The sequence below is a fragment of the Gavia stellata genome, chromosome 23 (assembly GCF_030936135.1).
Source record: "Gavia stellata isolate bGavSte3 chromosome 23, bGavSte3.hap2, whole genome shotgun sequence".
In the NCBI taxonomy this organism is placed as follows: Eukaryota; Metazoa; Chordata; class Aves; order Gaviiformes; family Gaviidae; genus Gavia; species Gavia stellata.
In genome coordinates, this window is record NC_082616.1 from 11,925,748 (window position 1) to 11,953,136 (window position 27,389).

Sequence of the window (27,389 nt, forward strand, 5' to 3'; positions counted from 1 at the left end):
AGGTCCTTTAATTAATTCCTACTGTCAACACAGTTTAAGACTGTATAATAGTAGCTAGCTATTGTTTTTCATCATTAGATCTAACAGCATTTTGTAACAAGATGCAGTTAAGACACACGTTGATGTCCATCCCAATATGGATACACTTCAAAAAAACGTAACACTTCTGGCAATTTCTCTCTCCAACACCATTAGTAAATGTGATGCATTTTTATTGTACTGAAGTTGTATGCACAAACTGGAATGTATTGTTACAGATATTATTGTAAGTTTTATGAATCTGGAAAGTAAATGAACCAACGATGTCCTCAATATAATAAAAGATACAAAATGTAGAGCCATACATAATCACAATGCCCCAACACAGTGCTTAAATAATTACAGTTTTAAAGAGGGAATCATCACTGATGGCTTTGGATCATTAGTGAGTGTAAGCATCCCCTGCCGTGTTTTAAGGAACAAGGATAAGTCCTTGAGGAAAGAATTGTAAAAAATGCATAGAGTGGACATGCCATTGTACACGTTTTAACTTTACTACAGCGTGCTTAAATCTGAGGTAAGCACAAGAAAGGAAGTGCTGTTGTTGGTTGGGTTTTCTTGAGGGTATTATTCTTTACAACACTTAAATACTCTTGAAATAAATCATATATAACACTTTTTGTAACAGTTAAGTATCCAGTAACACTTAAGAGTTACTCTTTTAAGTCAAGGTGAATAAATGCATGCGTAATGGAGCCATGTTCATTAACGTTGATTTGGGTGATGGTTATCACTGTCCATCTTTGGTGTGTGAAGTCACTCAGCTCCAGCTTTGGGCTTCTTAACAGCTGTCATTACGTACAGACACCTGGAAGTTCTGATCACACTCCTCTCCCGCTGTACACATGAATTAGTTGGGGGTGCTTTTCCGCTCAGTTATGTCAACCTTAAACCAGCACAGTGCAGTGGAGAATCAAGACCTTTGAAGGATAGCCCATCAGTTTGCAAGTAACCCGTGTACTAATGCAAAAATGGGGGCCTCAATACATATGATTATTTTGCTAATATGATCAGAGGATTTGCTTCTGCAGTTCAGAGTAGTCCATCAAGTGATACCCCATCGTATGGGGTATTAGTGGCATTCAGCTACTAATAGTAAACAGTAGCTTCTAAAAACTAATACACTTTTTTTTTTCCTCAATGAATCAATGCTTGAGAGATGCCAGAGGCACACTAAAATTATAATCTGGTGTGTAAAAAAAAAATACAGGTTGCTTGGTTAAATATTTTAAGTGGTTTAATTATCTCAAATTTAGGTTTGAATTGTAATACTCCATTTTCTACTCATGTAGCTGCCTTTCTCAAATGTTTCCTATTAACATGAATTTATGTTCTTGTTGGCTTTTGTAGGTGGCCAAGGAAAATAATAGCAGCTTGTTATTTTGATAACCCTGATATTTTCAAGCAATTACAAATATAAAACAGGAAAATGTAAAGAAGAGAAAGGGACAACCTGTATAGTAGAAACATACGGGTTTTGCAATTACTGATGCAAAATATAGGCTTCCAAGCTACTACTAAACACTTACTCATTCTCTGTATGAGAAAATGTGACATTACATGGTGTTTGAAATGGGACCTTTCCTATATTAACATACAAAAATATACTTTGTTAAAAGTTAACAAAAATAACAAATTTTTGAGAAGCAAGACAAGTCCTTGTTGGGACGGAAACTCCATTTGCTTATGTTTTGCATAAAGTAAGCCTACTAGCCTTAAACTGGTGGCTTTCCAACCCTCTTTGTTTGGCTGTCTGTACAACACACGTAAGTGTTGTACAGACAAAGAGGGTTCCTTTCTTAATTACCCTTTGTCTGTGAATCCCTGAAATAGTGGTTGAAAGTTACTGGCTTAAAATCTATCCTCAGAGATTGGTGAATTTTTTAAGAGATGGGGTTACAACAGCATCTAAAGGCAAATAACAAAGATGAGAGTTTCTGAACATTCTTGCTGCATTGTGACTGCAAGTCATACTCTTAGTTAATTTTAACATTTTGGCTTTAATCTTTATATTAATCTTAAAAAATAAAATGAGGCACTGATATGTTATGGCTTGTTTGTGTCAAAGTACCCTGTGCTTTGGTTTTCAGGGGCTTGACATAATGAGCCAAGGGAAAGATTTAATTCCTTGACAATGACAGAGTTTATCCTCTGTGTTTAAGGACAAACTAATATATAAAGGGTAAGATGTCTAACTCAGTGGAGTAACTTTCAGTGAAGTTGAACATTGATGATATAAATGTTCTACTATGCATTTACTATGGAATTTACAACAACTACTTAATATTTATCTCTTTAGCTGCACTGAGCTCCATGCCTGTGGTCTTGAATCAGAAAGAACTATCACTTAAATCAATGGGAGTTGTATCTGAATGCAGATTTAGATCATAAAAATAGCCTAAAGATTTATTTTAAACCTGAAATAATAAAAAAAATACATCTTCAAACAAAGAGAAGCTTAAGTGGTTCTCTTGAGATTTTCATAAAGTAGTAGTCTTTGGATAAAACCCCAATATACCAAATTCAAACCTAAAACACTTCCCCTGCTCCCTTTTCTATAGACTCCTGGAAGAATGATTTTTCTAACAGTATGTTTTAATGACCAACTACTATTTTGAATGCGATATTAAAATAAATAAGATAGCATAGTACAGAGAAACATGCCTCCAAGTCATATACCCATTGTGCAACGAAACCATTCCTCTGAAGATGAAGCAAGATCGTTAAAAGCAAGAAGTTATTTTATAGACAATTTAGGTTTTGATGCTTTTCCAAGAGTTCCTTTACTAGTTTCTCTAAGGAGAAGAGATGCTCATCTACATCTTCTGGTACGAGATTTCTGATAGAATTAGCAAGTTCAAACAGGTATTCTGTGTTTCTTCCACTAGGACCAACTGCATTAAAAATCTGTTCAGCAATTTCTTCTAGAGGTGCTGGACCAAGGTAGTTAGGGTTGTCACAAGTTCCAATGTATAACAATACATCAAACGGTTTTACTGATGAGTCTTTTGGATAGAAAATGACAGTTGTAGTCCTGTAGCCTCCTTTCTCTCTGAAGTCCAGGTATGCCTTTACTTCACATTCTTGTCCAGCTGGCAATCTGTAAGCAACACCCCATACACACCCCTGTTGAAGGACATAAGAAAAGAAAATCCAAGCAGTGTTCATAAAGACACTCACAAATTAATGTATTTCTATTGTATTTAGGCAAAACTATCTTAAAAAAAAATTCCTCAACTTTCAGTCTTTTTATAGCTATTTCTCGCACTGTTTGTAGGAGTCCCCAATTAAAAGGGTTGTTTTCTTTAGGAAATCTTCAGTCAAAATGGTAGTTATGCAGATTGATCGTCCACTTTCTTGCTAAGGCTGAAGCCTTTCTTACAAAACAATTTCTTGTTGCAATTAAGTTTGAAGTAGTTAATAGCCTTGACATGGGCTACTAAAGAGCTGGCAAAAAGGATACAAAATACCTTCCTGACCTCACAAAATTTGTATCTGAAAATTAAAATAGTGCCAAATTCAAAATAATTTTGATCAGGTCCTTCTGTTTAGTTGCAGCTTCATTTCTAAGGACCTGGGTGTCACATCTGTTGTGGGTACTTGGAGGGATGAGCGTGGTAATGTTACCGCACTGAAACTGAACCCGAGAAGAAAAAGCTGAGAGATGAACCTTCAATTTGCACAAATAAACATGGCATATCCAGCACCTCAGCAAACACTGCTGGGATAAATGTCATTACCATCTTTGAGAACCTGAATGTTTCTTCATCCTCTTCACAGATAACATCTCTGAAAAAGTATTTAACTGTGGTGTGAATTAGTTATACTCCCTTACCAAGTTTTATCTAAACAAGTCGGTGAGATCTGTGTAGGGATAGATTTGCACAGGTTTTGTGTTTTGTCTTGAAGGAGCATAGAAAAACGATGATGGTCTGTTATCCACTAAAGGCTACAAAGCCTTTCTTACGAGCGCTGTTTCAAAATAAATGGTAGTCTGTTTTGTCTGCTGGCAACATCCAATGTGGATTCTTCCTGCAGTTCAGTTGGTATATGTATCAGTGCTACAGTAATGATGATAAAGCAACTAAGTTTTGTTTTGTTTTCCTCCCTAAAACTGGATCTTAGTATTTAGTCATGATATCAGACGATGCTGGGGTGGTGGTGTTAATTCATGAGTGTTGAATTTTGCAGTCAGACTATATGCTGATCAAAGGCATTTTATTAAAAAAATCAGGAGTCATTTTCTATTGCATCCTTTGTAGGTGGTTACAGCACTTGATGTGCTGTGGCCAGGAACAACACTAATGAGTATAAAAATGGGTTCCTTGCTTTCCCTTTCTGCATTTGGGATGCGGGTTCACTCCAGCTGTCTGCAGGAAACATGTCAGTTTTAAAAACAGCCTCTTTGCGCACGTTACTCTCCTGAGTTAAATCTGCCATTCAGACCTACTCTGGTGTTGACAGGAAAATATATGTGGGTGTGCTGGAGATAGGGATTTAAAGCAGACACTTTAAGTGTTCCTGCTAGTTAATTCGTTTAGTTTTCAGTATAGAGGATTTCTATTTCAGATGATGGAAAACTATAATCCAGAAATCTGACAAGGAGTATGATGTTCTTTTTCTGTGTGGCTTCCTCTTAACTGGCAAAGAAATTCAGATGGAGCAAGTTAAAATAACTCTCTCAACTAGATGTCTCCAAGCTGCAATATGTGTTTCACTAGTGGAAGAGGACACACAGGCTAGCACAGAGCTGAGAGCTGCCATTGCCAGTAGAAGTACCGCTGCTGTTGTCACCACAGTATCTGGTGTCTGCGTGCAGGGGAATAATTGCTGTAGTCTGCTAGGATATCTTCAAAACAAGGCTACCTTTCTAAACTGCAGAATGAGTAACTGAAATTAAAGCAAATGACTTGTCATATCATTTGATGTTTATGTGTAAAGTGTGATTATCCAGCCGCACCAGATTCTGGAGAAAAGGGAAAAACACCCAACCAAACAAAACTGGTTTGCTAAGGGGAAAAAAGCTTCTATGGTAACGAGTAAGTTTGCTTAACAATACAAAACTGAGTGACAACAAACATAAGCATTCTTTGTCTATATAGGCGTCTGTGTAACATAATGGTACCCAGCAGTACAGTAACGCGAAAAAAAACCCGTACTAGAAAGGTACAGAAAATCACAATGGGAGACAGCGCATTGCATTTTGCTGGTTTTGCTAACTGCAAAAAACAGTTGAAGTTTTCAATTACTGCTAAACTTACCTCTCTTTGTGGCTGCTATTTCAGAGAAATAGATTGGTAAGACAGCAATATCATCATTGTATAGATAAGCAACTGTAAATAAGAACTAACTACTACCAAAAGACCCATCCTCTGCATCTTGTGGCCTGGTGTCGTGTGTGGCTTGCTCTCTTTCTGCTTCCATGCCATCCTTCCCTCCCGCCCCTCCAGAGGCACTAGTACCTGCAGGGATTCCCTCTCCTGGCGTGCTGTGAAGCTAGATGGACATGACCATCACAGCCATCCCCAGCATGGTGCCAGAATAGAGCGTACTGCTGGATGTGGGGGGCCCAGAGGATCAGTGGGGAGTGGGAAAGCAATTGCATCCAAGGTGCGTCCTGCAAGAGCCGCCCCTGGGCTTCCCCAGCCTAGCTCAATGCTTTTGTCCTGGCTGGTGAGCAGTCCAGCCCAGAGCTCTCTGGCAGGTAAGATCCCTAAAAATATTGTGGGTAATGGTAAAGATAGCTTCTTTACTCTCGAACAGAATTAGAAATAGGTAAAATGTAAGTCTAAGTACTTCTATAAGCAGAAAAATCTTGATTCTCCTACAGCTTGCATGACTGGTGAAACATTGGAATAGGCTGCCCAGGGAGGTGGTAGAGTCACCCTCCCTGGAGGTATTCAAGGAGCGTGTGGATGTGGCATTGTGGGATGTAGCTTGATGGACATGGTGCTGTGTGGTGTTGGGTGGGTTGTGGCTTGTTGTTGTTGTTGTGTGGCGTGGGTTTTGTGGGTTTTGGTTTTTTTTTTTTTGTGGGTTTTTTTTTGGTGTGTTTTTTTGTGGTGGTTTTTTTTTTTTTTTTTTTTTCAGGTTGGACTCGATGATCTTACAGGTCTTTTCCAACCGTACTGATTCTGTGATTCTGTGACTGTAAGCCTAGGCCTTGTTTCGTCTCCCCTCCCTCCCCAGCCCAGGCACTCTCCTGGCAAACACTTCCCTTGCACTGTCTAAGTGAGACCTAGGGAAAAGGTCGAAAGAGGAGCAAGAATGGTACACTTGGGCCCAGTGACTGTTTTGTCCAAACAGGAGCTAATTTCAGAATATTACGCAGAAAACAAAAGCACAGTTGTGGCATTTAATCCCTTAAGCATTTTATCTGTGTAGCAATATTAAAGCAAGGCTATCTATCTCCTTTTTTATCACTGCAATGTGATCTTGATTTGTTTCAGTTTTTATTTTGGGAGGGCAAGATTACAGTTCTGATACAACATCTGGGGTCTACTGTTGGCGTATCTTCAGCACCATACATATGCTGAAAGTAGAATTCTGCATCTTATAACTGAAGTCACTATTCTGGAAAATACTTTAAAATATACCTTTGGTAGTAACAGACCCAAACTACTTCCAGTTTCTTAGTTTAGATTGATGGATTTATTTGAAACAATCAAAGTCGTTAGTGTAACTCCAAGAAATTTTGAGAGAACTTTTCCTTGCACTAAAGATAACTCAATTATTTGCTTGTTAAGAAGCAAAAATTAGTAGAGACTTACTACACAGGGTGGGAATGCAACAGGACATTCTGTACACTACAGAGACAGAACAGGAGTACTATACCTCAGGATCTTCAACCAGAGTCACAACTCTTCCAGGCTAAAATAAAAAAAAAAAAATATTCAGTTAGAGGCTTTTACCTGAAATCATAAGTGGAAAAAAAAAACCAAACCAAAACCCCAATGAAAAGTAATGAAAGAGTCAGAGAACTAATCAGGACAATCTCAGTAAGGTCTATTTCTTTGAGATCCAGTATAAATATTTTCTGGTAATAGCTTTTGATCTGTATTAGATAAACTGTGATAAAACCAAATGTTAAATTCTGAGTGGAAGGTGTCTGCAACATAGAAGTTACATTAAGGGCAGTCATTAATGGGGAGGTTTTGAATGTCCTTGCTTTGTATGTGCTGTCCAGACTCAATTCTATTCCTGTTTAAAATGGTGACAATAATTCATTAATGTAAAACTATCCTTGAGGAGTGCACCTTCCTCAGTCATGTTGCTTCTCCACACTACTACACGATTTTTTAATCTCCAGAGTGACAATGAGGTGAACCTTCTCACTTGTATTCAAAAAGTTTATATGAAGGCATGGAAAATAACGTAACAGCAATCTAGCTTGCGTAGAACTACGCAACCACTTCTGGCTTGGTTTGCACTAACTGGGTTTTAGAAAATGTTAATTATGCACTGACACATGGCAACTCCTAGGTTTCAAAGCTCCTAGTTAATTACATGTTTTTGAAAACCAACAGCAAAGAAATCTGCCAGTAATTTTCAGTAAGCACCATGTTAGCACCACATTATTCAAAGTTGAAAAAAAGTTTACTGTGCAAAAGACTATTTTCCCCTTCTTTTCCCCCTCCCAGCTCATTCTCCCTTACTGGGCAGAGGGAGGATACCTTGGCAATAGCTTATGTTTCCAAAGAGTTACTTCTTGCAGGAAGAGTAAGAAGCCAGTTTGTAAACACTGGAAAGAAAATTGTTTAAATTTGTTGTATAACCTGGAAAATAAAATTTTAAAACATAAAACCCTATGGAGAACTACATCTGTAGTTTAAAATGGCTAATTTTATCGTCAAATTAGTGTACAAGTGCCTTTGATTGGAGGTAAGAGAAAGCAGAGGTACTACCATTCATTCAATTTTAGCGTGAGATAGAAATTCATTCTCTTAGAAGTTAAAGATAAGCTGACGTTGATGTACTTGGATGCATGCCTTTCATTTAGTCTTAGCTAACTTTCAGTCTCGGGCTACTACATTTCCGTCTTTTTATGACTTATCACTAACAGTTTCATCGACATGTCCATGCTTTTCTGTTTGAGTCTGTACCCGTGTTTGTCTCTCTCGCACAGTAACAGTGTAGGCTTTTCTCCTACATCGAGTCATTGGCGAGCCACGCATTCTTTTGGTAACAAGCCAAACAGGAAATCTGGGTTTTGCAGAGCGCTTCATAGATACCGTCAAGTGTAGATATTATTTATTTAGTGTCAGATCTTTTATGATCTTAATGGCTATTTATAGGCTCTGCGGTGCTGCGTTTTTTCATTTTTATGCTAGTTCTCTCCCAGCATCAGCCATCTATTCCCGATCTGATTGATAAAATAAGGCAACAAAACTAAATGAATACTAAATGATTACTATTTGGGTACTTAGAGGAAACAGGTCTGTTACCATGATTAATCAAGGTAACTTAGGTGTTCCTTTTGGGAAGTTTTTTCCTTAGCCATTAATACTTCCCTGACTTGTGTACTCAATGCTGGTCACTAAAATGTTGTAAATTACAGATTAAAGAGACGTTCTGTGGTGGGAAACAACTTTCTCTTTATTACCAGGAATGTCTGTATCTGAAGCCTAAATACTAAATGAAAGTAAAGTACTGAAGAGTACTTACTCTTCAGATTGGTTGTATGATTAAAGAATGATCTGTTTGTCTAGGGAAGGACAGGATATTTATTGTATTGGTGTGCAGAGTCCTTGTCTTGCATGGAACTACCCAAAACAAACTGTTACGGAACCATAGGTATTACCTCTGGTAGGTAAGTAAAGAAAATAATGCATCTGTAAATGACCGGCTATATAATATAAACCAAAACCATTTTTGTTGTGCCCAAGTACCTGAATGATCTCCTAAACAAGATGTCTTTGAGGATTTGTGTCAGTTGTGTCAGGAAGGCTGACAAAGGCAAGCTTCCACTGGATCACGCTGGAGCAGCAGTGTGGTTTGCGGCCGCACGGGCATTTTCTAAGGCATCTGTAGTGCTAAGAGCCATCACCCCTCTGAATCAGAAGGGAAGCCATTGCAGAGAATTAAGTACACCTTGTTTCAGCTCTTAGCATTGTATTTCACTTCAAGCCCTCAACTGTACTGTACACTAGAGTTCCCAAACGTACTCCTGTCTTAGGCCACATGTGGCGGGAGATAAGAAAAATAGTTTTAGCGTGGTGCAGAGTCTGTGCTAGAGTCTATGACGTTCTCTTGGCATGGGATAGTCCTGAGGTCTAGCTGATGTGTGCTATGAAATAGTGGGGTAAACTGAAATAAGATCTTCCACTGTTAGACTGTTTTCAGTGGTACCATAAACTGCTCAGCTAATAGCTTACTAAATATTTACTGACAGAGGAATCCATTAATTTTTGTGTCCAGATATGAAAGTAAGATGGACTAAAAGGAAACATGGCCTTAGAAATAATTTTAGCTTGATTACCTCTTAAATTTTTTCAGAAAGGGAGATGCAAGTTTGCTAATAAGTAGGAATGTAATAATTTACAACGGTTTCCTTAAAAGAACAAGTTTATTTAAATAAAGTGTAGTTTTTTCTACTTCCTTTTCCTGTGGCTCATTATGGCGTAACAGGAGCCTATCTATCTGTCCTCTCCCCTATAGTCACCTCGCTGGCAGCAATCCAGGAATAGGGGACGTGGGAAGGCAGCTCTGGACATCCGTTAGTCCAACCTCCTTTTTTCTCCAGTTAACAAACTAAAAGCCCTTCATTATCTTAAAATTATTTAACCTTAAGCTGACCCAGTCATTCTGTGCATGCAGAAACTCAAGAGTTTTCTGTTCGGACACTGTTTGGACAGTGGAGGCAGACAGCTGGAGCTAGATCAATCATGTCATCGAGTTTCCCTGTTTTTTTTCCTAAGCACATTGGAGGGCTAGGAGCAACGACAGTCTCTGGGAGAGCCAGAGCTGAGATTCCCCAAATGCCAGGCCTGAGGGTGTGCTGCGCGGTCAGGTGAGTGCCAGCGCCAGATCAAGGACAGCGGCTAAAGGAAGCGGTCTGAAGCTGGGAGGGAGGAGGATTTTAAGGAGAGAAAGCCGAACTTCACTTGTTTTGGCAGCAGCAAGCTATTAGTTTGGTTCAAACCATGTTGCGGTAATAATGGCTTCAAACCTTGAATGTGTTTACACTTCCATGCTGTTCTGTGCAAAACCAAACCCCCAGACTTTAATGTTTGAGAAGGTTTGTGAATCGTGCAGGTTTGCATTTCTGATGCCATTTTTTTGAACCTTGTCCTAAGAAATTTGAATTCGCCATTTATGAAAACATTTTTGTTACTTATTCAGGTCTTTCTAAGCCAGTAGCTCTTTTTTCAGGGAAAACTGCCTGGTAAAATTCAAACTGCTTTAATGTACTATTTGGAATAATCCTCTGAAAATCTTATTTTTAAATACAGCTAATGTGTAAGTTACCATATATTTTTCAAGAAATGTTGATACCTTTTTGTTGCATTATTAATCTGTTCTAACAAAACTTTTCCCAATTTAACATCCTGTAAACTATCAAATATGGCCCCATGATTAAACATCACTTTATAACTAGTTAACCGTCTTATTACAGTATGAGTTGAGCAGTTCAAAGTATGATTACAAGGTCAACCGAGTTTTGTACTAAAAGCTTGCACCCATTGTACGTAAAAGTGCTCTGCATGTTTTTGTTGTGCTGACCGTGGAATGTTGGAGCAACGAGTGTTTTCAGGAGAGGTTTTTTTAACTTGTTGGCTACTATTTTAGTGTTGTTCTTTAAAATGCGTTAGTACTGAAGGATCAGTTTCACTTGTAGCTCGCCGCAAGAGATGTAATTCCTCTCTGATGTGAAGGATTGTAAAGATTTTATAGCAGAGAGTGTATGGCCTGGTGAAATGGGAGGTCCCAGCTGTGTGTTTTCTCAGCGTACACTGAGGGAGCCTTTTTGCCTTACAAGTAGGAGTAACAGCTCACGGACTGCAGGAATACAAAAAGGTATTAACTTGTTGATGCTGAGAAAAAGAGTATTTTGTTAATGCAAAGTGGTTTATATAAAACATAAAATAAAATGCATTAACCAGTTTACATAAATTACAGTCTGTCCAAACAAGCATCTAAATAGAAATAGAACAAAGCATGGGCTTACGTGTGGGGTTTTTTTGTTGTTTTAAGGCTCTGCATGCCTGCAGATGATGGTTCTGGGTACGGTCTTGACTGGGGCAGAAATACAAATGTCTACGCTTCTTGGAACCAAGTATATGCTAGTGGGTAGTAACCCGGCGTAGCCATTTTGCAAGATTTCCAGTATCTGCACAAAGAGTCCCTCTGAGTATTCCCCTGAATTTCAGCTAGCCCAGCAGAAGATAACACAATGAGGTCACCCAGGACACTTGCAAAAGGAAGAAAAACTGGCTGGGGCGGGTTTTATTCCTTTCTGAAGCCCCAAGAGTAAGACTTTCTCTGTTGACTGATTAGGTTTTTATAATCTTTTAAGCCTGGTTCCCTAAGTAGGGGAGGCTGATGGGATCACAGTCTTGTACACCCCACCCTAACGACTTTTGCACATGCTTTTCATTTAATCCAAATTCAAGAGAAGAACAGAAATTTCCCAATGCTCCTACAAACCTAATCTTTGAAAAGGGATGAGTGGTAGATGAGAAATTAGCGTTCCCACTGAGAAAGCTCTCCAGTCAGCAGACCTAACTGAGCCAGCTGCAAAGCAGGCTGCATCTCTCCAGCCAGGCGAGGCAGCGGCTGAGAGCAGGGCAGGTTTGGAGACAGGAATTGTGTGTATGACAGCATGTAAGCCGGGCGACTAAGCGAGGTTTTCGACTCGATCTTAAAAGCAATGTGGCAAAGCATTTTGGGGCTCGAGTTCAGAACCGGGACAGCTGCATTTGCACAGCACTGCTCCAACCTGAAAAACATGCCTGCTGAGTCCGCTTGCACATAATTTGTTTCTTTGCAGTAAACTTTTTTTAAATACTAGATACCCAACTCGTGCTAGTACGTGAAGCATGGTGATTTGCACTGCAGGAAACTGAATGCAAGGGGGGGTTGTATTATCTTTAAGTACTGTGCAAGTTCTTTTATGGTGTTTGAGCTTCTAACTAGTGCTATTTAGAACTAGATGAAAATTTCTTCCATGTTCCATGTAGCATGCTGTGTTTTCTTTTTAAAAAGAATCCTTATGCCTTTTCTGGAGGAGCTCTTTTAAAGCTGTATTCCAGTCTTAGAGTGGAATTACCAGGGTGCAGGTTAGACGACTGCTTTAGGAAAACACACGTTCGTTGAGACAAAGCCAGCATTCAAGGTAGGTAAGTTGTTAGAGAGTTGTGAGTATCAGTGTCTATATGTTTATGATCCGTTTGCATTTCTGATGACTAAATCGTGAGCAGCATCTGCAGCCGTAAATAACAGCCCTGCCACATCAAAGTCATTCATCTAACTTGCTGGGTGCTTCTGTAACCTATTGTTTCTTTAACATTTGTTGCGCTATTTAGAATTATATAAGGGTGATAGCCCTTCTATGGGGAGGGTGGTATAGACTTTCAAAGCAGAGTAAGACTCTATTATTCTCACTCCTGTGGCTTAAAAATACATATGTTTGCGTGAAATGGGGAATGCTCGCTTCTGGAATTTTAGTTTCTTTTTCTTGGTGTGGGTTGGTTTTTTGGGGTTTTTTTCATTTTCCAAACAGTAAATATTTCTGCCTCTGGGAGTTTTCATTTGAAAGTAAAAAAGCTGAAAAACAGTGAGGTGGTTACTCAGGTCAACGCTCTGGCCTTTACTTACTAATTAGCCTTTCTTTTCAAAGCCTGACACCCACACTGAGCTATTTTCCCTTAGTTATTTAGATTAGTGTCTATAGTAAGCAACGCAGTTACTTTTGAGGTATTAAAATGGACTGATGGTTATTTTTGTGACCGTTCTTCGCCTCTTTGACGTTCATTATGGTTGGTCTGGGTTCTTCTTCACTGATAGCAGAGAAGAAAATGAATTCCTGAACTTCAGGCACTACTTTTCGCCACAACGAAGTGAATTAGAAGTCAAAGCGCCAATCCCTAACCTGAGTACTTCGCAAAGACGACTGGACTAAGCGGCCCCTGCCAGCACGGCTGCTGCCACCATGTACTTCTAAGACAGGCGCGGGAGCGCGGTGCAGGTCCCCGGCGGTCGGGGGACGCGGGGAGGCCGGCTGACAGCCAGGGCCCGGCCCGGTCGGGCAGCGTCCGTGCAGGGCCACCGCCGGCACCCTCCGCGGAGCCCCCGCTCTGCGGACCGCCCTCGGCGCCCCGTTCGCTCCGGCCGCGGGGCGGGGGCCTGGCCCGCTCCCCGCCGCGGAGCCGCGAGGGCAGCGGGGGTGAGGGCCCCGTGCCCGGAGGCCGAGGCCCGCCCGCCCCGCCGCCGCCGTGAGGGGCCGCGCCCGCCCGCCTCCCCCTCCGCCAGGCCCGCGGCCGCCCGCGTCGCGCCGCCGCCTGCCCGCCCCGCCTCACCTTGCCCGGCACGCCGCGGTGGTCGGTGCTGCCCTGCCAGAAGCGGCGGCTGTAGCCCAGGATGCGCCCCACCATCTTCTCCTCGTAGGGGAAATCCACCTTCCAGATAAGGGAGCCGTAGCCGAACACCCACATGGCTGACCGACCGCCCGACTGCCGGGCCGACCGCCCGCCGCGGGCCTGCGCACTGCCGGCGGGGCGGCCCCGCGGCCGGCGGGGGGGGGGCAGCGGGCCTCCCTCTCGGCGGCGGGGCCGGCCCCTGCCGTGCCGCCGGGCTTTGCGGGGGGGGGGGGGGGGGGGGGGGGCTGCTGCCGGAGCCGCGGTGCTGCGCGGTGTCGGTGCGCGGCCGGGCGGCGCGCAGAGGGTTGCCCTCACGGGTGCGCCGGGCGGCCCGGGGGAAGCCGCTGGCCCGCCTCGGTAACTGCGCCTCCCGGGGAGCTGCTGGGTAGCAGCTGGGGCGCGGCTAGCCCCCCAAACCCCCCCCACAGCCTCCCCCCGAAAAACCCGACCCAAAAACCTCTGCAAAACAAACAGCCCCCCGTACAGATTCTGTACTAACAGGCATCTGTCTCCTTTTTTTTCCTCTCCCCTTCCTCCCACAGAGCCTGCCGTACCCGAGGATGGATTTCACAGAGGCCTATTCCGATCGATGCTCTGCCGTGGGGCTTGCAGCCCGGGAAGGAAACGCGAAAATGCTGAGGAAACTAATAAAGCAGGGATACAGCATCGATGTTCCGGATAACAGGGGGTGGGTGCCGATCCACGAAGCTGCAGCTCACAATTCGAGTGAATGTCTGAGGCTGCTAGTTCGTGCGGGTAAGGAAAATTCCATGTGAAACAGTGCGATTTTTCTGCTAAATTCTCCTGCGATATGAAATATAAATTAAATAATTGCTCCTATCATACTCTTCCTTGTTTTGTAAATTCCTCTGTGGTTTCATACGTACTGACTAGCTGTGGTAAAGAGAAACTGGCACGCTGTAGCCTGAGAACGACAGTTGATTGTGCTTGACCTTCTCTGTCCAAGGCGGGTATCTGCATAGGGCCGGCAATAGCCGACACTGCTGTTCGAAAGCATTGATAACAGCACGTTCATGGATACGCTGTAGGCCATGCATCTCAAATAACTCAGTTATTTTAAGAAAATAACTGTGTTTTATAATTCATTGCTAAATACACTTTTTTCCCCTCCATTATTCTCATTCGTAGCTCCATCTGATGACTACATAAATTCAAAGACGTTTGAAGGGATGTGTGCGCTGCACCTTTCGGCACGCCATGGGTCTTTAGAAAGTGTTCGTGTTCTTCTGGAGGCTGGGGCTGACCCCAATGAAGTTACCACTGAAGCAACCACCGCACTGTTCTTAGGTGACACGAGCTTTATTGAAATCTCAGAACAACCATCGGGTGGGGAAAAGCTTATTCGCTAAGTTTAAACTCACCAGAGTTCATTCACTGCCTACCATGTTTCGTATTTTTGTAGCCTAAATACTAGGCTTTAGACTCGGAGATGGAGGGATCTAGAGGTTACTTTTTATTTATGGATAAACCTGCTTCAGACTGTGCTTTAAAACAAAATTGTAAAAACAAATTGGCTTTTTGCATCGCCTTTTGTTTCTTTCTAGCACAGAAAATGTCTGGGAGGTACAGGATTACATCTCTATGAGGGTGTTTCAAGCGGTTTTTTTTTTTTAATTCCTCGCTACTTCTTATGTGAAAAGATCTCTTATTCTTTTTGCAATTCCTAGTTTAGCAATTAAGGTCCGTTATTTTAGGGTTTTTTCTATGATTTAGGTTTGACATAATTAAATGGTTCAAACTTTTGCTATAGGAATCCTCAGAGTCTAAATTGTCTGATTAAATATGCTTATTATTGTTTTAGCCACCTCCGTATCCAGGCAAACATCATGGCTGCCACGTTACCTTTGCTTACAAGTCTATTCGCGTTTTATTTTTAAATGACTAAATACCTTATTTGCTTAAAACGGTAACAGGTAGTACTTGTGGGGAAATCCTCATTAAAAGCACACTGGATAATGGTCATTAACACTATGTATAAGTGCTTACGTGGATTAGACAGGGCCAAGGAACGGTCCTGGGGTTGTGTATCCAAGAGATTTTTAAAAAGGCAAAAGTTTGCGGTCAGGTTAGCCCAGACTATGTAATGGGGTTATGGCACAGCTCTGTGTCGGACGTTGAGTACTACAAGCCAGAGGCGCTCCTTTGGCGAGCTCGTGCGCCAATGCTGTAGAAGTTAGTCAGTCAGTAGCAACTATTCGCAGGTCATTTATCACCGTATCAAGCTTTTACGGTTCCACAGGAAATGTGCCTTGGTAGAATTGTTGTTGGCAAAAACTTGAGGATGAATCAAGATGCTAAAGGAGGCTTTGTCAATGGATGCATATTTTTTTTTTAAAAAAAGCTGAAGTTTTGGGGGAATTTGTTGTAAGATAGCCACTGGGCTTCACAAGTTCAGGAGGACGTTGCGACTCTCGTGCAGTGAGGTGTCTGCTGCAGTTTTGTCTCCGTGTCCCACGGGAATGAGGGAGGAGAGAAACTTACTTTTGTTATCTGTGTTAGCACAGCGTAGGTGGAATTTTAACAAGTCTAACTAAAATTTTTGTGGATAAATTTCCATTCTTCAGCTCTGTTTTAGGGGTGTAAATGTAAAAGGCAAGTAAGCGTATATAAGGCAAGTTTAAAAGAATTATGATCATTGTGTCAGGAAGTTAGCGGTGAGACCGTTTCAGTTTTTCAATGAGTTCTTTAAATCCAGTTACTAAGAATTTTTTTTCTTCTTGTTTTTACTGTTCTATTTGAAGCTGTTGAAAATGGACATGCAGACATTGTAAAGATTCTGCTCCAGCACGGAGCAAATGTTAAAGGACCTCATTCTTGGTCTGGATGGAATTCTTTGCACCAAGCTTCTTTTCAGGTAACCTGTAAGTGTATCCTATACTTTCCATGTAAACGGTGTATTCTGAGTGATAATCTATCTATTTCTTTGCCTTTTTATCAGGTAATTTTTCCTAACCTACCCTAGCAGTCACAAAGTTGTCTAAATGCTGAAGGGTTTGCAATGCACTGAAGAGCGTATCTGAAACTACATGAGATGTTGATGTTGGAAAGCAATAATTATTTAGGTATTATAAGTATTGCGTGTACGCACAAGCTCATGTGTTGTATTTGGGAAGTGAACATCTTGCAAGGTTTTTTGAGAAAGAGTTCTGTTTAGAATCTCATCATTAGTGAGATGTATGACCTATTTCCAGAACAGAAATGGTTCTAATAAACGAATTTAATTTCCGTTTGTATGTATTGTGTAAATGAGCAAATATGAAAAACTAAGTTAAACTTATCTAATTTTTTCTGCCATTAATTTTTTGGTACATCTTTAGAATATTGACTATATTGCGTGTTTTCTTATTTCTGTTTCGAATGTGGGGGAAAATAGATCATGTCAATTCCCCACTTTTTTGTTGGTTAAGAATAAAAATATTTATTTCAGGGACGCACTGAGATAATGAAAATACTCCTGGAGGAAGGGGCAAGCAAGGAATGTAAGGATGACTTTGGAATTACACCTTTGTTTGTTGCTGCTCAGTATGGAAAGCTGGAGAGTTTAAGACTGCTTGTGTCCCATGGTAATACTGATCATTCATTTAGCTTCGTTGTTTTTAAGCTTGCATCAGCCTGTCACCAGATACAACTTTAGTTCAACTCTTGCACTTCATAACTTCAAATTCTAGTATTTTTTAATGTAATTTTAGTTGCAGATGGGTGCACAAAACCGTCTTAATTGCTTAAATCTTGTTTCAGTAATTTAATGTAGTTTTCAGCAAGTGATAGTAGGAAATAATGAATCAAAACTGAGAAGGTTAAGAATCATCAGGGTCTTCTAGAAGCCTTCAATAGTACTACATGAGTGGTCTGATTTTGATGACATTGCTCTTATTGTAATAACATCGTTCAGGCTAAGAGAAGATATCTCTCTCTGGTCATAAAGTGACAGCAACAGTTTCATTTGCATAAACTTTTGTATGTCTAAGCACATGTGTCCTTACAACCAAAATTAATTGCCATAACTATTAAGCCTGAGGGTGCCATGACCCAACCAGAGAAATTGTATTAACTGATCTACCAAACAGCGGGAGAATCTTAAAAAAAAATAATTGCAAACAAAAGATTGCCTAGCTCATTGCCTTTCTCCAGCATGTTTATCTCGTGTTGTGCTGATCTTTGACAGAGTTAATGTTAAACACTGACTGTTTAAAAAGTTAGCAACAAGACAGCTAATGTTTCCTTATTGCTGTGGAACACCTGTTGTGTTGTGAAGTCACTCTGTGAAAACCAATTGCTGATTAATATTAATTTATTGCTCATTTTGTGTCCTGTAGTGGTGATGTGAAGTATTGGCTTTTTTTGTTAGGTGCGGACGTAAACTGTCAAGCCAAGGACAGAGCCACTCCCTTGCTGATTGCTGCGCAGGAGGGCCACGCCGAATGCGTGGAACTGCTGTTATCAAAAGGGGCAGATCCAAATCTCTACTGCAACGAGGATAACTGGCAGTTACCTATTCACGCAGCGGCTGAAATGGGCCATAAAAAGTAGGTGATTAAAAAAGACATTCAGGCAGAAGATTCTGGTAATAAAAACCTAATCGGCAAAGAGGAAGTTCAGCTCTATAAGGAAGAAAAATGCGTTCTCAGGCTGATTTGTAGTTTAGAATTTCTAATTCTTTTCATATTTGAAATGTCCATTAGTAGCCCCAGTAAAGTGAACAACCGTTTTGAATTCGGCATCTGACTGGGGTCTGATCCATATCCTAATGACTTTAGAGGGTTTTCCACAGGGCTGAATCAGATACCAGTTCACTCAATAGCCATATTACTTTTACATTTTAAAATAGAAATAACAATAGCATATGCTTTATACGTGACTTGAACAGCTCTTCAGTAGAATGATAGTCCTGACCGTTAAGTAGCAGAAGTAATCGTAGGCAAATAATGGGTTAGCTGAACCAGCCAGAAAATCAAAGCCACAAAACAGTTCCTTTAATCCTTCTAGAAACGCATTTGTAGCTTTCCCCAATCCCAGTGATGCAAGTAGCTTTCACAGCAGAAAACCAAGAGTGGAAGGAAGTCCCAGAGTAGCAGGTCATTGCAGTGAAGCATCTCTCAGGAACCCCATGATTTGAACATGTATGCAGTGCTTAAAATCACATAGATTAATGATGATACTAACTGCAAAATTATTAGTAGGTGCTTGATCTTAACCCCTAGCAAAAGGAGGTCATGAGCTGAGTTGTCATTAAAGTTTGTGCATCACATTGATGCCTCTCCTCAAACTGATGAGGAAGGCAGACTGTAGTAATACTGAGGAAGCTGGGTTTTGTTCATTTTCTCAGAAACAGAAAATGGGTTAGCAAAGTTGTCAGTACTAGAAATATCTTTAAATCAAAAGCTGCCTTTTGCAACAATATGTAACTGGTGACCTCTGAGCGGCACCAGTAAGTTCCAGTAGCAAAGGAATTGGTGTTTGTCACTAATCCTTGTTAGCTGGAATGGATGTAGAGGTGTGAGCTATGAAACGGAATGGTTTTTCTGTTTCAGTTTCTCAGTGAGTGTTGTTGAACAGACGTAAATATTAATTTTATTTGCAACTCACATTTTCAGTTTGCTTCCAGACTTCATGGAAGTCTGGATTTACTGTGCAGAGGTACTCTATTGCTGTAAAAAGGATTGTTGGATAATAGGAATATCTGTCTCTAGTTTGGATTAAAATATTTATTGCTCGCCTAAATCCATGCCAAAGCACAATGTTTGTTCTGGGTCTATGTATGAAATGATAAAGGTTGTTCTTTTACGCAAACTCAGTAATGAAAAAACAGGTAGGATTTTCCTCTTAAGTTGTAATGACCATATGAAAAATGGCCGTACATTTAAAATTAATTATTGCATAAGATCACAAAATAAATAGTGTTTTTAAATATTTGCAGGATATTAGAGTTGCTAATACCAATCACTGATAGGATTTGTGACAAAGGCAAAGGCAAAGTGAGCCCTGTGTATTCAGCAGTATATGGTGGTAATAAAGAATGTTTGGAGATGTTACTTAAAGAAGGCTACAGTCCAGATGCTCAAGAGTGCCTTAACTTCGACTGCAGGTCACCCATGTGTATGGTCTTCCAAAAAGAGTAAGTATACCTCTCATATTTTGACACTCTTGACAATTATGTTGGCCTTTATTTAACTTTTTTTAAATGTGCCGTTTTCCTGCCATCCTTCCTCAGTTCTTGAGCTTCTGGAGTTAAACTGTAAGTATCCAAATGGTGCGTGGGGTTTGGATGGCGTGCAGGAGCTGAAGAACCTCACTGAAATCTCCAAGGGAAAGCTCAGCTCTTTGAAGAAGAGTTTTGTAGAACATAATTGCGGTTTTCGTGCTTTCAGAAGGCCTTATCAACACGTCTCTGTCTTCTGGGAATGTGACTCGATGCTGTAATTGGATCAAAAGGACTCTTAAGTAGCCAGATCCTTTTCAGTAAGGATGACTTATTGGAAAATACTGTTTTTCTTTTCTGCATGCCAGTCTCGTGCATAAGACAAGCAGAATTAATCTAAATTAATTTAAATTTATGAGGTTTTGCTAGTAGTGAATTTCGGTCACCCCCAGTAAAAAGCAGTTTATCCAGTAGACGCAGAATCATAGCTCTTGGGGCTGGCTTACATTGGGGAATCATGATTTCAGTTTCTCATTCTTGCTTCTTGTCTTCCACATGCGACCTGCTCTGATTTCCTTATGTAAGGAAGAAAAATCAAAATACACAATATTTTAACAGTTCTTAGATTCCAGAAGTTCATCACCTGCAAAACTTTTTAGCCAAAATACTGACATTTAGAGGATGTGTCTTGGTGCCCTGAATCCTATAAACAGTTGAGGCTCATACACAGATGTGTAGAGGCTATTTGAGAAATTATTTTTTATGAGAAAGCCTGTTCTAATCAATAAGTACGGTCTCGATGAGATGCACTTCTTTTCCCCTGGATAAAGCTGTTGAAAGAATTAACTTTGGGATATTCTTTGTTGAATATGTTTGAATGTATGTGTTGGTAAAGTGTGTACTAGTTGCATGCTATTAATTAATAGGATCGCACATTCTTACAGTTGGCTTAGGAAAATTTTTGAAAACTTTACCAAATATATGCCATCAATCTACAACGCTGTAGTTGTAATAAATAACTTGTCAGTTTCATAATGGTCCTGAAGTGAAAATACTACAGTAATATTTTGATTGAGTTTATTCCACTTGACCTAAAAGGGCTTATTTCAAAGAGGGAAAATAGGGACAGAATTTTTTTTTTGTAATAGTCAAAGTATATCCCAGTGACTGTGCCTGTTACAGCTTCTTGGGTCTCTGATCATCTGCAGGGAATTTTGAATTGCTTGAGGCAGGAACTCACCCAGATCCAAAACGGCGCACGTGAAATCATGCAGTGGGGTACGAGGCAGAATGTGCTTTTCTGTATCTCCATACACGACATACAGGGTGTGCAGGGAAGCAGTGCACAGACTCCTAGAAAGTGTCTTCAAAACCTTTTGGCCATAGTTTTTCCCCTTCTGTCCTATTCTTAGTATATAATAAATAATTCAGGAAGGGATGCAGACCGCGTAACTACTAAAATGTGCTGTAAATGAGGCAGGTAACATCTCACCACTTCAAAACCACTTCTGTGAAGTAATGTGCAATCTAATTACTAACTAAAAAGCAACACACTAATTATCAGTCATAATCTCATGCGTTATCATACTACCATATTATAATTGATCATGATCAAATGATTTTAGTAAAAACATTTTAAAATGTTTACAACAGCTCAGTGCGTTGCAGAGCTTCTTGCAAATGCAGCTGGGTGTAAATGAAACCCATAACAAGCTTGAACATTAGGCTGGTCCCCAACTTCTGGGGTGCAGTCATTTGATATCTTCAGGTACTTGTCTGTCTATTGCGTATGGCCTATTTTTAAGGCGAAACCTAATCAAGTGGGCATGGTGCTTTCTGCTCCTGGCAAGCACGAGGCGGATCAGCAGTGTGGTGATACCTCTGGGTTGCAGATACCAGTAATTGATGACTTTGGGCAGTTTCTGTTTGTGATCAAAAGGCTTGCTTTGACGGGCTGGAAGCTGGTTGGAACCACAGGTTTTTCAGGACAAAAAGAGCAAATGTGTTAAATGCAGGGACTGGGGCCTCCTGAACTAGTTCTACGTTTCAAACTGGTGCAGTTTTTCCAGAAAGAACTGCAGTCAGACTGGCATGCTGGGTTCTTCTTTGGTTTGGCAGGATTTTTGGTAGAAGAAGTTTGCTTTCTCGGAGGTAAGAAGTGAAATGGTAGATGCTTTCTGGGGAAAAACTAACAGGATGTCCTGTTCCTTGTGTGCTGTTCGTAGGTTTTTTTATTTCATTGATATTTTCCTGAAATACGGGATCACCTTACTTGGGATTAATTTGGGATATTGCCTGTTCCATGAGAAGTTTACTTTGTTTCAACGCTTCTTGAAGCTGGGCTGTTCACTGCCTTCTGGGGACCAATTATCGGAATTCATAAGATACACAATTAAAGCGCACGAGGAGTACAAGGAATGGCTGCCTTATCTGCTCTTGGCTGGTTTTAATCCAGTGAATTTAATGCGCAGATTCTGGTAAGCAGATAATGTTATCTTGTTTACTTAAATATTGTATGCTAATCTGCAAAGGTGTTGCCAATGTTATTTAACACGTGCTTTCAGAGGATAGTACTTGATAATCAGTCGCCATGATGAAGAACGGTGAGGGTTACGCAAAGTCTGAAATAAGATTGACGGGTGATAGCTGGATTTAGTAAAACAAATTTCTTTAAGGAAGAAAGCCAGAAGGGAGTTTGCTTTATCACTACCCTGGAGAAAGGTATAATTTCACAATATTTTTATCGAATATCTCTATTAGCCCCCAAAGTTAGTTGCAGATTGCGTGTGTGTGTATAATACGGCAATGGTAAGAAGAATTTCAAATACTGAGGAAAGTGGTCAGGAGGGATGGGAAACAAATATAAAGTGAAGCTGGGCCAAGGCTAGGAGGAGAGGAAACGGATGCAGTTAGAGATTGTGTTCAGCAAAACAATGTGGCAAAAATTCCAGTCTTTTTTTTTTTTTTTTTTTTTTTTTTTAACTTCCACATACAAATAACTGCTTGGTGATGTTTTATATTTAATTAGGCATACAGAATTAAACTTATATTTAAAATTATGAAGTATTTGTGTATTCTTCTGGGTTTTTTTCTTGTCCATGAAGGTGATGCTTAGGCTTTACTACCGTATGTTTCAGCTGTTAGCAACATAATGTGAGATGTATAAACTTATTACATGCATTACTTAACTGTATGAAAGGAGTAGGGTTTTAAGGTTTACTTAAATACTGATTTATATTTCAGATACTGCTAAGATACCGTGGTTAAGATATCATTGGTGGTTTTAAATACATTCATTCATGACTTAGTGAGATTCTATTAATCATTAGCATCCATGGCTTTCTGAACAGTAATTAGAGGAGCATATAGAAAGCATGGTATATCTGTGCTTCTGTAGATCATAAGTATTTGTAGAAGACTAAATGATTGAGAAAGTAACACACTACAAGATTGCAATTCAGTGAGTGAACAAATCTCGCTGTCCGTGTGTATCGTATATGATGCTTTTGGATATTTTGTTGCATAATCCACAAATACTTTAATACCAATTATTTCCTTTTTTTAAATATCCACTTTTTAAAGTAACGCTTATCACATCGTAATCTACAAAACTAATATTTCTGTAAGCTTAACTTCAGTATTAACTATTCTGTCCTGGAATATAACAGGACGATAGTAGACGGCGAATGACATTTATGCGTATGGTTCATTAACTGTCTCTGGCTCCTTGTGCAAAACAACTGTATAATCAATCATAAACTGGTCAGTGTAGAGCACTGACAATTTTAATTAGCAGTGGGAAAAGTAAAATCATCATTCTCTTAAAGAAAGCTAGGCAATCAGATCTCTCTCCTGTATGATTTTTGGTGAATGTATGAAAGTTCAGTGAAATATGAAAAATGAGATAATAAAAACTAGAAAGGACATAAAATAATTTTGACTTGAATCTCTTGTAAAAAGCAAGTGTGTTACAAATTTTGAGTCCGGTATTTTTGTGTGTTTAGAGCATTTAGATTTCCATTCAGATGAAAATTCAGGATTGTGCACATGTAGCCGAGAAGCTGTTCTGTGAAATTGCATGGCTCTTCATCACGTGTAATACTAAACCAGACGGTTTACCTGCTGTTACTTAAACCTCCTTATACACTGTATTCAGTTAAGCTATTGTTAAAAGTTCTTCGCACATGCTAAAGAATTGAAATGTGAATCATTCTGATTTCTGAATACATATAAATGCAATCTCTGGTAGAAGGAGAGTTTGAAACACTTGCAAATTTTGAGGGGTGTGTTTTTGTTTTGTTTTGATAAAGAAGTAGCTGAATATACGTGCATTTTTTCCCCAAAAGTGACGGTAATGCTTACAATGCTCTGGTGGCTTGACCCCTTATTAAAATTTAGGTGGAAATGGAATAAGAAATTAGTGCGGAGGAGAATGCTGGCTATTACTGAGGCATTTAAATTTCAGAGCAGGTATTTTTCTCTTACAGTCTGACTTACTTTTAAAAAGAAATGGAGGAAGATAAAATTACATTAGTAAAGGCTTGTGCTGTCAAAATTACTTTGGATTTCTCTTTCATGGTTTTCTGTTTCTGGGCTTAGGATGTAGGTTGTTAAGGATTTGTTAGAAAATAGTAAAGCTTTCTACGCACTGTTTCCGTTATTATATTTATGCTATTGTGTACAATGATATTTTACGGGAGTTTTTGTTATGCAGGATTTTCTCTGTGAGCGAGAATGCCCTTAATTTCATCCTGGAGTTCACAAACTGGAAGAGACTTCCTCCAGCTGTAGAGCAAGACCTTTCAGACTACAAAGAGAAGTTTGCTTGGACTCCCAAGAGCCATTTTGGTAAGCAACGCAGTTAGGGGGGAAAAATAAAGTCTCTGTGTATGTCAGCTTCCAGGCTGCGAGTAGGAAGCGGCTCAGCATGCTATGGCACAATGGCGAAGAAGGTGCAAGAGTTGATAGACGTTGCTTGTCCAGAAACTGGGAGGCAGAAATAGCCGTTACCCTAAACAAACAAACGAGCAAAACTTATTTGAATGAATTTTACTCACTACGTTGTTCAGTTCATAGTTAGCATGTAGGTATTCTCAGTTTAGGCTATTTCGTCCACTTCAAAGTAATGTGTGTGCTATAAGATACGGGCAGTGACTGTAAATTAGTACCGTGCCTTCCTGAAATGATTTGTTCAGCTTCTTGGAAGGTTTAAGGGAAGTTGATCAATATTACTTGGTTATGTTTTCTGGACAATATCCCGCTGATTTTATTTTTTTTATTTGATTTGTATTTCCAATCAAGTGTCTATCCTGTTCTGTAAGAATTTGACAGTAATTAAAATACAAGCCATATACATCATCATGTTAAATACCTCCAAACCTAACTGTTCATTGTCACTCCTGTAATCAAAATGTGGTTAGCCAAAAAGATTCAATAATTGATTGTCCAGGAAAACATTAGTGCTCACTGCATTCACCCTTCAGAAAAGCAGCTTCAACATACAGGTCATGCACGGTGACCTATGCATTACGTGACTGAAAAATTGCGCTCAGATGTCTTTTTTAGTGACTCATTTCAAAGCAAATTCTTCTTTAAAAGGGTCTGTGATAATTTTTAAAATGTCTAAGTGATAATGCTAAATAATACTTCTTTTGAAATATTTGAAGCTAATTAGGGTATCTTTTTGGAGTAATAAAAAAAAAAAAAAGAAAAAAAGGTTTTATTTGGGGAAATTTAGATGAGGTTCTTTCTTTGTTTCCTTTGCTATTAGTAAATGTATTTGTGTTGTAATAGCATCCAGTAACTAAAGCCGAAGAGAGAAAGCAGAGAGGAAAAAGCAGGGCGGGGAGTTTGAAAGGTTTCACTTTTTCATTCTTTCAGCGAAGAGCAGTCAGGGCAAGCAGGCCAGCTGCTGCGCCGAGAGGCAGGCTTCCCCGCTTGAGAAATGCCAAGCACTTGAACAGAGAGAGATAAGCTGGCCATGTGAGCGAGCGTAGGAAGTGAAAAATGAAGGATTCGTGCGGAAAAGTTCAAGAACTGGTGTTCGCACCTCCGGCTGAAGGCTTGCAAAATGTACGGTCCCGTGGAGTTACACACCTGCCGTACTTACCCTTCTGTACTGAAATACAGAGATGATCGCAGTTAATATTACAAATTCCTTGTGAATCAAATAAATGGAGAAGCCACTCTAGGAGAGTTTGGAGCCACTAGAGTTCGGTATCGGGATAAGTCGATCTATAATGTGAAAGTTTGTGTTTGAGCGAATGCACATTTACAGACATGTTTGTGTATCTTTTGGCACAGTGGTTGTCCTAAGTCAAGTTAGTTAGCAACACGTTAGAACATTTGGCATCATATGCTAACTGAGTCATGCTATCATTGAATACTTCTCCTAAAAGCATCTTACCGTGTGTTAACTTTGTTGCTGGATTTACTTCTAGGCTTAATTTTTTCATTTCCTGTAAGGTGGCATGAGCCTCTCTCTTCCCCAGCAAGTAGCTGTTCTGGGCTGGTTAGATGAAACTTTCTGATGAAGGTTAAAATGATTCTTTGACACTTTGTTTCTAGAAATTTAAGGTAACTTTTCTAGCTCCTGTAGGAAATCCCAAAAATGCTGATTCTAGCAGGCAACAGCCCTTCACTGTAGAGAACTCTGCCTCATTATCTGCCAGGGACTGGGGGGTTCAGATGCGATCCAGCTAAACCAGTTAACCGTAGGCACGCGATGTGATCCCATGGCGTCCTGTTCAGTGTTTGATTTGTTTTTTAATTTTCCAGCCTTCATTCCTTCCCTGTCTCACCTTTGTCGTCTTGAGATCCGGTCCATTTTAACAAGTGAACGCCTGCGATCAGACCAGTTTATCCGGGAATTGCCATTGCCAGCTTGCCTCCAGGACTACCTTCTCTACTTAGATGTACTGCGAATCAATGCTATCCCAGAAGCGGAGGATTATCTGGGGCAGAGAGAGGAGGGAGCTCCCTCTACCAGTCACTCCAGCGCTGAAGATGCAGAGAGGAGGGACGCCGGTAACGCCCGTGTTAGGTGATGGCTCTGCCAGAGACTGAACTCTGCAGCTGCAGATTTTGTAATGGCAATTAGCAGACACTGGAGAAGAACTACTGTAAATAACTGTAGTAATAAGTCTTTTCATGCTGTAGTTTTACACTATATCTAGAAGTTTATTAGAAGCTCTATGATTTACTTGTTTAAAAAGTCTGTGAACATATTCTGGTTTTTGAAAGGAAATTTTTAACTCTTATTGAGTAAAATTAGCTTGTTCAATGAACATAGCTTATATAGTGGTCAGACACTGGTAGTAGATGCTTTATTCTAAGTACTGCATATACCAAATTAAATTATCTGAATGTCAAGGAACACAGTATTGTATTATTGTTATGAATTTATGTGTTGGGAGTGATCTAGCTGAACCAGAGATTCAAAAATAATATAAGAAAGGAAATTGTTTGCTGAAGGAACAGTGATTTTCTCTTTTTTTTTTTTTTTTTTGCTTTCCTTGGTCGTCTATATTTGGTGGAACATTGGAGTGGGAGGTTGGCTCGGAGCCTGCACCCTGTCCCTCCCCTTGCATAGTCCATGGGCAAGGCACGAAATG

At 40.2% G+C, this 27,389-nt stretch overlaps 2 protein-coding genes across 3 annotated transcripts; one reads left to right on the forward strand and one right to left on the reverse strand.

The window, feature by feature from the left end:
* Positions 1–1,689: 1,689 nt before the first annotated feature.
* On the reverse strand, positions 1,690–13,696 carry CHAC2 (ChaC glutathione specific gamma-glutamylcyclotransferase 2). Its single transcript, XM_059828526.1, has 3 exons — positions 13,557–13,696; positions 6,874–6,909; positions 1,690–3,165 (listed from the first exon to the last, which is right to left on the reverse strand). The coding sequence occupies exons 1-3, from the start codon at positions 13,689–13,691 to the stop codon at positions 2,782–2,784; spliced, it is 555 nt and encodes a 184-aa protein (XP_059684509.1). The 5' UTR covers positions 13,692–13,696; the 3' UTR covers positions 1,690–2,781.
* A 471-nt stretch (positions 13,697–14,167) lies between these two features.
* Positions 14,168–27,185, forward strand: ASB3 (ankyrin repeat and SOCS box containing 3). Of its 2 annotated transcripts, XM_059828558.1 has the most exons (10): positions 14,168–14,372; positions 14,766–14,924; positions 16,379–16,491; positions 17,065–17,200; positions 17,986–18,163; positions 19,555–19,752; positions 20,682–20,687; positions 22,002–22,253; positions 24,491–24,624; positions 26,554–27,185. In XM_059828558.1, the coding sequence occupies exons 1-10, from the start codon at positions 14,177–14,179 to the stop codon at positions 26,820–26,822; spliced, it is 1,641 nt and encodes a 546-aa protein (XP_059684541.1). In that variant the 5' UTR covers positions 14,168–14,176; the 3' UTR covers positions 26,823–27,185. The 2 variants fall into 2 exon arrangements, with proteins under 2 accessions (XP_059684541.1, XP_009811675.2); XM_009813373.2 differs by lacking the exon at positions 20,682–20,687.
* The last annotated feature ends 204 nt before the right edge of the window (positions 27,186–27,389 follow it).